Source organism: Dermacentor albipictus, chromosome 1, assembly GCF_038994185.2.
Source record: "Dermacentor albipictus isolate Rhodes 1998 colony chromosome 1, USDA_Dalb.pri_finalv2, whole genome shotgun sequence".
NCBI lineage: Eukaryota > Metazoa > Arthropoda > Arachnida > Ixodida > Ixodidae > Dermacentor > Dermacentor albipictus.
In genome coordinates this window covers 329,920,181-329,932,785 of record NC_091821.1, presented here as the reverse complement: position 1 = coordinate 329,932,785, position 12,605 = coordinate 329,920,181, and the positions used below count along the sequence as shown (strand labels likewise).

The window sequence follows — 12,605 nt, the reverse complement described above, 5'->3', positions numbered from 1 at the left end:
TGTATACAGGGTGCTCTAACTATCATGCACCAAGATTTTTTAAAGGGCAATTGCGTTACTCGAGGAAAACCTAGTGCGTATTGTTTCCATTACAGTGGAGTAGCTGCCAGCAATCTTTTCGTTACTGAGATTTAATTAGGTAATTGTAATGAATTATCCTACTCGAGCAGTAATGTCCTAATTTTCAATGTGTCAATGAGGCATTTGTAGGCACCCCAAATGCCATCTAACTGTGGTATTTTCAGTGACGTACTAATTACGTAATAATTTTTCCGATTTATTTCTTTTTCAGGCGTCCCGATTGCCGATTCGGCACATTTGGAAGTGGTACACTTATTTGCTTGACGCATCGGTTATGTCTTCTCTGCACGTGGGTCGCTTCCCGGTTTGTTTATTTCGCTTTTATATTTTGCCACGAACCTGATTTTACAGCACGTATGCACTCTAATTAAAAATAAAACCATCACTTTAATTTGGCTTTGTTCTGAAGCAAGTTCGCAGCGCACTCTTTCGATGCGGTGCGAGCATGCGGAGCCGGGATTTTTAAACATTCTATGCCTGTTACATTGCTTTTCGCGTTTCGTAAGTGGTCAGAGCGGCGCTTCAGCCACGTTATCAAGGGGCTTTTGTTGTCAATGTGCTCAGTCGGCCTTGAGAGACGGACAATAAGTGCGACGTAGAAATGAGAGGAAGGAATAGCTGCGAAGCCGAGAAGCCTGCTGTTGGTGCTCCTTTCGTACCATTATTAAGGTGATGCGCTGTCTCTTCAGGTTTGTCGCAAGCAAAGCAGTTGCTTTCAATCAGCTTATTTAAAGCGCTGCTTTATGATGCGGGTGGGAACGCAGTCACGTGGTAGATTTCATATTTCTTGTGGTTTCCCTATACCAGACGGAAAAAGATTAATACGCAATTAGTACGTCGCTGAAAATACCGTAGTTAGATATCATTTGGAGGTGCCTACACAAATGCCTCACTGGCACTTTGATAATTGGGACAGTCTTTCTAGAGTTAGATAATTAATTACAATTACCTTATTAAATCTCAGTAACTAAAAAATTACAGACGGCTACACCGCTGCACTAGAAACAATATGCACTAGTTGAGCGGCAAGTTGGGCTAGTTGGCGCAAGTTCATCTTGCAATACGAGACGGGGGGGGGGGGGGTGAGGTCTGCGCTATTAACACACGGACAACAGAAGTAGAAGTGGACAGGACGCGCGCAACCAAAAATACTGTGCGCTTTTGGATCCCCGTAAGCCACCCAAAAGCGTTGCCATCACAATCTTGCGTCCGGGCATTGCATCTCACAATCAGCAAGCACAACGGAAGGTTCGCTAACACACACACGTGCTTTCTTCTTTGTAACATACGCCTCGAACAGCTCCCGCGTACGGCAGTCCCTAACACGGCATAAAATTTTAGTTTTATCTAAAAGCAGAAGGCACACCTTTCATTTAATTTCATTTATTGAAGCCTTAAATGCTCGGCGGCATTACATAAGGCGGGGGCAAACAATGTATGAGGAACTCTTCATCACGCAACCACACGCAAAAAAAAAACATCAAAAACATACTATGCGTGAGAATGAATCATTAACGATTAATTGCTTAACATGGGTCAACTAGCAAATGCATTTTTAACAAAATATTCTAGTTGAGATGAATTGTTAGTTTCTCACGGAAAGTCGACTCTTTTTGTCTCTTTTTCACAAGCCCTGCAATGTTTTACGTGGGAATGCTCGTCAGATGACCGATTCTTAAAATGTTCCTTTAAATGGATGTTCATGCAGCGTCCAGTCTGACCGACATAAACACAGCCGCATGAGAAAGGGAATTCATAAAATGAATCACAGTGCACGCGCAGGGGACAAAACAACTGCGCGCATCCCGCCTACTTCTACTTCTGTTGTCCGTGTCTTTATAGCGCAGCATACCCGCCTTATTACAATATGCAGTAGGTTTTCTTCGAGTAACGCAATTTCCCTTTTTCTATATGTCATTGCAAGATAGTTGAGACACCCAGTATACACATGTATTGCTTCGTATTATATATCCGTACACGTGCGTCATCGAGCAGATTACAGAGCACGGTAAGAGTCGTTCACAGTTTTTACGTAGAACGCCTTGAACTGCGCCACAAGCTGAAGCATCGGGTTAAAAGCAGTCGTATACCGACCATATCTAGAAAGGCTGCCTCGAGTTTCGCTATCCTTATCTGCATGTCGGGGGAACGAAAACAGAAAATCAGCAGAACACGCCACAGCGCGGGCGTGTGCACGAAAGTGAATGTCAAATTTACAGCGCACCCGACGTCGGGTCCACTAATGCACCACTCAAGCGGCACACTGAGAAAAAGTAAATCATTAGTCACTTCGAACACTATATATGCTAACTAAGCCACTACATGTCGAGGAAAAGAAAGGAGCCATTTTGAAAACAGTGTTCGTTCAGCTCGGTAGTGACTTAATGTAGTGCTATACCATAAGTCACTTGTGGTTGTGTCGATATAAGCGCGATGTTACCGCGCAAAGCTGGGTAACGAAGCACGCAGGCTCAATCTGAGCTCAGTGGAACGAGGAAGTTGAAATGGCGCCGTAAGGTGATCGCGGAACCCAGCGAATCGCATGCACGCTTAAACTCTTTTCATCTAACATGGCTACAACGGTGAGTGTAGCCTGGATTTCAAATTTCAAATGCTGAACGACATTTGATTATTTTGAACTCCAATTCAGCAGCTTCTAGAATCTAAAGGGCAATAATGGTGCACTTATTTACCCGACTCAAAATAAGTAAACCCAAACATTGACGCCTTTTTACGGACGATGTAGGTTGTATAAATAAGGTTAAAAGAATTATAGGGTTTCAAGTGCCAAAACCACTTTCTGATTATGAGGCACGCCGTAGTGGAGGACTCCGCAAATTTCTACCACCTGGGGTTCTTTAACGTGCACCTAAATCTAAGTACACGGGTGTTTTCGCATTTTGGCCCCATCGTATAAATAAGGTAAGTATCAACGAATGCGCCATTTCAAATGCTGAACGACATTTGTTGTTGATTTTTATTTGAACACAGAATCCTCTTGTTTCTGTTCAGGACATATCTACCTTACCTTTTTTTGTTGTTGCTGAAGTGAAAAGAAAGACACGTCGTCACCTTATAATGGCGACCGCTACTCCTTTTTGCATAGGGGAAACAACAATATAAAATATATATGTAAGAAAATGAAACGAAACCGCGTCATAGGGTCAGAAATCCACAGCACAGACTCCTATACACCCATGAACATATAAATATAAAAGGCAAATGCAAGTAGCACCACAATGAGCTTGTAAACAAAGTCACAAGCACACAAGCGGCCGTGATGTAGACTGCGATGAGCATATAGACAGATGAGGAATTGCACAGAATTAAAGTAATGCGCGCACGAAATACAAAAAAAGTATAACGCAGAATATACAAGCGCTAATAATTACAAATAACCGAAGCAAGTTATAGAAACATTCTGTAACTATTCAGCGCGATATCTAGTACTTGTTAAGGAAGCCCGACTCTTAGTAAAAATGTTCGTGTTCTACCTTATAATTTTATCAGAGTGTTGTGCGTAGTGTAAGGATACGAGAAAGAAGGTTCAATGAGGCTTGCTTCAAAATTGTTAAGTTTTTATTCAGATTTAGCACTGTCGTTATTTCTCCCCCCACCCCGTACCCTTTGTTCTTTGTTGTGTTTTTTCCAACCACTTTCTCCTTTGCTCTCTTTTTCGCTTTCTGTTACTTCGTGATTCTTGGCAAATTCCTAGCAGTGAAACAACACTAAATAACCAATAGAAACAGCCAACTCTTCAAGAGATTATGATAAACGGTTGCGTGTAAGGCTAGCCGCTTCTTGAAGTCACTGCATATAGTTCCAACAGAACACATACGATGAAAACACGACCCCGCACACAAGATGATGCGCAAACTACCAACTGTTTTATTCACCTTCAGAAGGCAAGGTCCACAAAGAACCGATTGTAAATAAGCAAGCGTGTTTCAGAATTTTTTATTTTTTCATTCTTTTCGGACATGTGCCCTGTGTTTATATTGTTGAGGAAAGCGTTATTTGAGAGAAAACTCATATCAAGGCCCCTGCCGTTTTTGCACATATTCTACGCGGCAAAGCGGACATTAGCAGCACGGAAATTTTAGACAGGCCGAAAATGTTCTAATTAAATTTTTAATTTCTCTCTTCAATGTACATGTTTCAACTGCGAAATTGAAGCCGGGGAATCGCAAGTCTTGTCTGGCTCAGCAGAAACCCGAAGACTAGCACCTCTTCCAAGGTACGCGACCTTAAAAATGTAAGGAGTAATCATTTGTAGACGCTCTTTCGTATCACTTCTCTTCCTAATTCCCATGTAGATCGTCGCGTTGCTAACCAAAGGTGCATCTTTAGGCTTTGCAATAATTTTTAAATAACGCCTGTGGCAGATAGCATAACTCTAGTCCTTGAGCTGGATTATTCAAGAAACCAGACTTACAGTGTGTGTGTGCGTGTGTGTGTGTGCGTGTACGTGTGTGCGTGTGTGTGCGTGTGTGCGTGTGTGTGCGTGCGTGTTTTTTTAACGCTTTCCTCTCTGTCCTCTTTCTAACCCCTATCTCCCATCCCCAGTGTAGGGTAGCAAACCAGAGCCTCATATCTGGTTAACCTCCCTGCCTGTCCTCTGTCTCTCTCTCTACTACGAGTTTGAATGGCGCATATATCGAAGCAGGTTCCATCCTTAAAGTTTGTTACAGTTGGACATGCCTTGCGAGATCATCGACTACAATTCGTGCATTGCAATATTGGCCGTAAAGTAATTGTGAAGTTACTTATTGAATGTTGGTAATTGGTTGATTACGTGTTCCGATTTATCGTGCAAGTGACGTTCGTCTCTATGAGTAATCCAGCTCATGTGCTACAATTACGCTGCCACAGGCGACTTTATAAAATTCTGTAAAGCCTAAACGTGATCGCCCCCGTATTGGCGTTCCAGTTAGTTTTCCAAAAGCGTGCCTCATCTTAGCTGGAACGCCCAGACATATTTCAACAGGTTTTGCGGACAGATTATCTCGAAAGTGGCACTAGTCTCAGAACTTCTGGTGAACACCCGTCGCTTCACTAATCCCGAGTTCGCTTCAATTCCACACTTACACGTGCCTTGGAGTGGGCGATTGTAAAAATTAATTAACACAGTTTAGGTAATTGGCTAAATTATCGTAGCTCTTCTGTCTGCTGCTGTCCGCCAAACTACGCGCCTATCTGCAAAAGCGGCAGGGGCCTTGATGAATGAATGAGGTTTTATTATTAATAGACAAAATACAGTACAAGAGAATATTATACAGGAGGAGGCCCAGAGGTCAGACACTGTAATGGGAACTCCTGAACAGCGTATAAGTAAAAATATAAACAACAGTTGCAGCAAGTAATGTAAAAAAATATAACAAACATAGTATTGGTTTATGTTTAGCAGTACTAATACAGATCAGCTACAGACATGCTCGTAAAAAGTATAATAATTATTATTACATTCGAGTAATTACAGAAGTAACTACAACGCCATTATGAAAGTAAATGGATAATGAGGCATCACCAGCCGAACTTTTATTTTTGTACCATAAGTATTAACAAAATGTACTTTTGGAAGGGAAAAAAGGGAAAAGAAGAACTTGACTATAAGCGGTTGCAAATGTGGTCTTTTAGTTCTCGTTCAAATTGAAATTATTTACATGACTTAATAGTAGGAGGTAGTGTGTTCCAGAAGAAAACGGACGAAAAAAACATGCTCTGCTTACCATAGACTGTGCGTACCTTGGGAAGAATAAAATTATTGTTTACAGCAAATCACGTAAGATTAGTATTCATTAAACAAGATTGACGTTCCAGACTGTTGCGGTGAGCGTTATCTAGGTGTCGGTATAAAAACGTACTAAGATTAAAGTTAATAAGCTGGTCTGCAGTAAGAAGGCTATAGTTATGTAATAACTGCTTGGGATTGAAATGGTTAGGACTAAATGTAATTATTCTAATAGCCTGGTTCTGTAATACTTGTAATGGCTGTAAGTGGGTACGATACGTATTGCCCCAGCATGCAATGCAATAGTTTACATGTGAATGGCTAAAAGAATAGTGTAAAGAGAGTAGTGTTTTATGGTTAAATACATACCGAGCTTTTAAAAGTGACCTTATTCCATATGTTACCTTCTGCCTATTGTTGGCTATGTATCGATAAAATTTAAGGTTAGAATCGAGTTCTACACCCAAATAGTTACAGGAAGTACTGTGCGCGATGAGATTATTACCAAGGCAGAGCGGAGGAATGAATGTGGATGAGCGTTGGTGGGACATGAATAAGACAAATTTAGTTTTAGACTAGTTTAAATTGAGCTGGCTAATATTACACCAATTTAACACGTTGTTTAAGTCAGTATTAAGTTTCGAAACTAGCTTCCTTATACAAATGTCAGAGTTAAAGATAGTTGTGTCATCTGCATAAAGAACGTAGTTAGAAGGAACCAGGCAATTAGGCAAGTAGTTAACGTATATTAAAAGCAAGAGCGGGTCAAGTATGGATACCTGTGATACACCAATGTTTGTTATCATTGATTTAGAAAGAACATCATTAATTCTAACTCTGTGTTCTATATTAAAAGTAATTTTGTATTAAAGTTAAGGCAGGACCTGTTATTCCGATAGATTCAAGTTAAAAGGATAAAATGCGGTGGTTAATTTTATCAAAGGCTTTAGTTAGATCCACCAACCCTGATCCGGCGTACATGCCCTTATTGATTGCCATCTTTATTTGTTGAGTTAGGGTGATGAGAGCAAGTTCGGTCGAATAGCCCTTGCGGACGCCGAATTGGAATGGTGAAAGAATACTAAATTTAGATAATTTAGGTAATTAATTAGGCGCTTTTCTGCAAGCCGTTCAATAACTTTGCTGAAAAAGGATAGAATGCATATTGTCTTATAATTAGTAATCAAGGCACGGTCACCCTTTTTAAATACTGGAGTAATTAGACCTCGTTTTAGTTCTTGTGGGAAGGTTCCAGCCTCAAACACCAGGTTGATAATAATTGCGAGAACATCTGAGATTATGTGCGCAATTAGCATGATGTGATTCGAATGCATATTATCAAGACTTGCACTGGTTGCTTTTAAATTGCTTATGATGTTTTCTCTTTCCTGTGGTGTGGTTGGAAACAAAAAGAATGAGTGAAGTAGGCGTTGCATTAAATGGTTATATTGCATGGGCATATGCGAATCGCTACTAAAGAAAAATTCTACAAAAGCATCAGCAATATCTTGTGAAGTGGTGTACACTCTGTCGTTATGAATAATTTCCTTTAATATATCCGATTGTTTCACCTATTAAAATTTACTATCTTTCATTTCTCACTAATGTATTTTCCGCATTCTAATAATGTTTACTCGTAATAAAGTTTTTTTTAGCTTTTTTTAGTTCGATAGCAAGAAAGTTCGAAAATTTTTTATACCTCCTAGTCAAATTGCCGTTAAATGGCCGTAGTTTCGTTTTCTTATATATATTCTCTTTTTTGCGCATCAAAGCAAGATGCTTATCCAACAGTCAAGGATTCTGTGGGGACGCAATTATATATATATATATTTTTACATTCGACTTTGCGGGTGTGGCATTCAAAATAGGATTTTAGTGCAGATATAAAGAACGAGAAGGCAATTTGTGGATCTCTCATATCTGCTATAGAAGTCCAATCAGCTTGGCTCAGTGAATAAATGAAAGCTTCTTCGTCAAGTGTTAGCTTCGTGCAAGCGGCTTTGACAGTTTTCATCATTCTGAAAGCGTAAAAATAACGGGTAGTGATCGGTGTCAGATTTTGTAACAGGACGCCTGCGTCTTGAAAGCAAATTTGAAAGCGCATGCTCGTTTATTGTACCATCTTCATAGGGCACCGCGTAGACACTTTCATTAAGCATTCGTAACCGAAGCTGTTGACACAATTTGTATATTGTAAGGCGTAGGCAGACGAGCTGTCTGCGAGGTTGATGCTGCCTTTAATTATAACGTTTTTATTTTCGTCTGCAAGGATATTCAGCACGTCATGAAGCGCGGCGCAGAAATCGTCCATAGACGAGAGCGATATACATAACCTATTATTCCATTATTTTTTGTCCACATTAATAAAGTCGCATTTTAGTTCGACCCATACGGATTCACAGTCACCTACGCTGAGAAGAAGGTCGTGCCTTCTTTTGTACTTAAGAGCACTTAAAATATGGATAGCGGCACCGCCGTGACAGCTGTAATGACGATTTGAGTATTTTGCATCATATATAGTTAGGAAAGTAAAACAGGTTCTTGCCGTGGTCACTTAACCAAGTTTCCGAGATCCCAATGATTGAACATGTGAAGTGTCGCAATCAGGTTTAAAAGGTCATCATAGTGTCTGCGTAGGCTTCGTGCGTTAAAATGATGCGGCAGTTCGATATGACAGTTTTCTTTAAAATAAAGTGTTCCGCCTAAAAAGAAGCACCTGCTATACATATTTCTTTTGCTTTCTGAAGGTGAATAAAACAGTTTGCGCATAGTCACCTTGTGTACGTGCGCGATCGTGTTTTCTTTATGCAAAAAAAAAAAAGAGGTGAGGCGTGCAGGCAGGACGCAAGAGTAGAGAAGTGGACAACACGAATGCCACTTCTCACGAGCGTCCACTTCTCTACGCTTGTGCCCTGTCTGCACGCCTCACCTTTTTTTTTTTTTTTTGCATAATGAATCCTTACCAACTAGCTCATTTTTCTGTCGTGTTTTCTTCGTGTGTGTATTGTTAGAACTATGCAGCGCAACTTCGCGTCCATCATCTAAGAGACTTTGGGCGCACGTGCGGATGCGCGGAGCAAATGCCAGAGCTCCTTGAGTACCAAGCCGCGTGCCCAAGACGTAATAAATAACCTCGCAACGCGTACTTGTAAGGTTTGGGAGTGGGTTTATTGGCATTCTGTAGACGGGGGCTATAGTTACTGTATAGGCTCGCGTTAGGTTCCCCAAAGGGAGCGTGTACAGTAACTCTAATGAGGACAACAGTACAGCGCTTGTCCTTGCCTGTCCTGTATAGTGCCCGTCTCCTTTTCTATCTTCATCTCTGCGCGTGCTTGCCGTCTGAATGGCTTTGCTGTCGCGTTCCACGCCGCATCTGAACACCTTTTGTTGGAAGATGCACTTTCTTTGCCTCTGACTCCTTCCGTCTCTCGTCGTTCACTGCAAGCGTGCCGGAACCGGAACGATTAAGTAGAACAGGGGACGAAGGAGACGTAGCATACGTAGCACCTGTTCCATGTGTAGCCAGACCCCCAGTGCAACGAAGCCACGCATTTTCTTCACAACGACAGCTCTTACGGGCCCTTGACAGGCTTGAATTCATCCAGGCTCATCGCCGCCGTCACCGGAGTTTGACGTAGCACGTGGCAGAGAATATCTCGAAATAAAATCGCAGAGATTCCACGAGGGACATCAACGCGGCAGCACTTGGTGATCAAGGAGAAACGTGACCTTATAAAACGATGTATTATGCGCAGGCATTCTCAGATCATGAACAGCAGGTTGCCATTATCCCTCAAGAGAAAAGTATATAATAGATGCGTCTTACCAGTACTCACCTACGGGGCAGAAACATGGAGGCTTACGAAAAGGGTTCTACTCAAATTGAGGACGACGCAACCAGCTATGGAAAGAAGAATGATAGGTGTAACGTTAAGGGATAAGAAAAGAGCAGATTGGATGAGGGAACAAACGCGAGTTAATGACATCTTAGTTGAAATCAAGAAGAAGAAATGGGCATGGGCAGGACATGTAATGAGGAGGAAAGATAACCGATGGTCATTAAGGGTTACGGAATGGATTCCAAGGGAAGGGAAGCGTAGCAGAGGGCAGCGAAAAGTTAGGTGGGCGGATGAGATTAAGAAGTTTGCAGGGACGACATCGCCACAATTAGTACATGACCGGGGTTGTTGGAGAAGTATGGGAGAGGCCTTTGCCCTGCAGTGGGCGTAACCAGGCTGATGATGATGATGATGCGCCTTCGAAGTTGACCATCTATGCGGCCTCGCTAGCGACGATGCACTGGTGGGCTAGCTATTCTGGAAGCCCGAAATTAAAAGGGCCGTTATAGTCAAAGAACATCAGCGAACGCGTAATAAATGCTAAGTGAAACGAGAAGATCTTGCGTGCTTGAGTCAAGTGTTGGCAAATTCTTATTTTGTTTTATGGTACTCGGGCTTTAACAAAACATCCGGTCATATGCAATTGCTTGTTTTAACTGACATGTATAAAGGATAAATATCGAGAACTAAAAGTAGATGAAAAGACAATTCACCTTGGATGGGATACGAACCCACGTCGTCGCATTGCGCGTGCGATGCTCTCACAAATTGGTTTACCGCGGCGCCGTCTTCGAATCCACTTCCTTGAGTATTATACATGTGCACTAGATCTAGGTGGGGAGTGTCAGCCAGCGCCACAGCTCAGGGTCATGGCGGCGGAAAGCATCGCACGCGCAATGTGAAGACGTGGGTTCGTATCCCAGTTTCGTTTTTTTTTTCATCCACTTACATTTTCCTTTATCATTTATACATGTCAATTAAAACAAGTAATTTAGCCCATGCTTTTCTTGGTGTAATTGTCTGTTGGCTTAATATGATTGTGTAAAGTTTGTTGTATCCCCACCTTTGTTTTTTTTACGTGTTCCTATTACGCATTTAATTTACTAAATTTCCAGCTCTTGGTTAAGCAGGTTCCTTCCAACCCCCTTTTACAGAGCTGAGAGGTCCTGGGCTCTTGGCCTGTCCTCCGCCACTATAGTCCAAGATATGCTTCAGGGCACTGTTGGCAACTGCGAGATTCGGTGGATGTTCCAACGCGCCTTCCCGGCCTTGTCTTCTCAACAACTGCTTGCAAAGCTGACGCTTCCCGTTATATTTTTTTTCCTCGTTTCCTTCATCGCATGGACTAACTGCCAGACAATACCCTCAATTCGCAACGATTCTTTATCGTCGCATTCCACAGCGCAAATCAGAGACGTCACGTGCGTGCTGACGTTCCACTCCGCAGGGACATGTCAAGGCTGATTGCGCACCTACTGCATGTCGTCGAGTATGAAACGTGCTCAGTTGCTGAATAGAGGTTTTTCCTCTAATTGGTATTTTGGTATCTCGATCGGTTCGCTTATTCATCCCTGCTGTTGGCGTGGCGCAAACCAGCAGCGCGCATTTAGTAACGTCACAATACCGTCTTGCCAGCCATTGCGCGCCGCGTAAATGTGACGTAAATGTTACAACAGGCACATCGCGTTGACCGTCGAGCATTGCATATTATTGCCCGTCAGGTGGGCAAGCAGGAAAACTATGTACGTACTTTTGTGTCTCAACAGCCCCGCACTGCTTATCGTAAAAACGCGTCGTAGATGCCCAAAACGACAACACTGCAGCTAATTTTAACGCTGTACGCATGTGAGTTGTGGACCCGACATTTCATCGAGCCGTCTACTCCGGGCATTTGCTAAACGCTCTGCACAAAATCTATCTAATACACTCATCCCCTTCCGACAGGTAGGCTGCGAGATTTGATTTCCCATATAAAGACACAGCACGTGGGTGCCAATGCTGCAAGAAATGCTTGTCACGGCCGTTTGTTCGCTTTGGTGATCTCCACGTTATCTCCATGTGCAGTACACCTACTTAAGCGTGAACGTGCAGGCCTTGCCCAGCAGAGCAGTGGGAGGTCGCGAACAAAAGTGTGTCGCCGCCATGTTACCACCCCTTGTGTCACATTTAACTTACTTATAATACGTAAGAACTCTAGGAAAGAGAGCTGCGAGCACGTTCCGAGATTGTTTGTCACGTGACCTACAACTCGAGAGCGTATAAGAGATTATGTGGGCCCTGCCGAGATGCCAAGCGCGCGCGCTTCGCCACTCACCTTTTCAGCGGGCGATTCGGCCATGGCAGCGGCAGAAGCCGCACAGCACAGGACCACGAGGAAACATCCTTTCATCCAAGTCGCTCCAGCAGTCATCGCGCTTCCGGGAAGACGTTTAATGAGAGCTTCGCTGACGATGCAGTCGGCTAACGGAAGACGCTCGAGAGAACTCCGAAGGGCTTAACGACCACTTCACCAAAGTGCTGCGCCGCTTCGCTTGTCATCCGCCCATCGGCGAGTGCTAAGTCCGCCAGAGGATACACCTTATCTTCTCGCGCCGCTCTTATCTGTAGTTGTGTCTCTGGGGGAGCGCGCGGCGTCGTTTTGGAGTGGATTCAGGTTGCCTGCACACCTTGTGCAATATAGGCTCGCACCTACCGCGATGACGTTCGGTGTGTTTATCTGGCGAAGAGCAACTGGCGGACGCTTTCCGTCTACGGCCACGGATTGGCGGGATCGGTTTAAAAAAGCGCTCGGTAAGCTTGCGCACGCTGCCAGCGAACGGACAGTCGTCGCTGCAGGAGTATTGCGTTACGTGCGAAGAGCGAAGTGCGGGAAGCGAACTCTTTAGCGGAGAACACGTATGACGAACGCGTTCGCAGACTTCCGATAAAATGGTGGTCGAGTTGGTACACGCGCT

General features: G+C 43.2%; 1 protein-coding gene across 2 annotated transcripts in view; it reads right to left on the bottom strand.

Moving 5' to 3' along the window:
• The window catches only part of LOC135909453 (phosphatidylinositol phosphatase PTPRQ-like), a 29,813-nt gene extending 17,476 nt beyond the window's left edge, over positions 1-12,337 (bottom strand). The window contains exon 1 of one of the 2 annotated variants that reach the window (XM_065441442.1): positions 11,966-12,337. In XM_065441442.1, the coding sequence (XP_065297514.1) occupies positions 11,966-12,061 (96 nt within the window). In that variant the 5' untranslated portion in view covers positions 12,062-12,337. The remainder of the gene's footprint in view (positions 1-11,965) is intronic. The other variant, XM_065441435.2, reaches the window with a different exon arrangement.
• Positions 12,338-12,605: the final 268 nt, after the last annotated feature.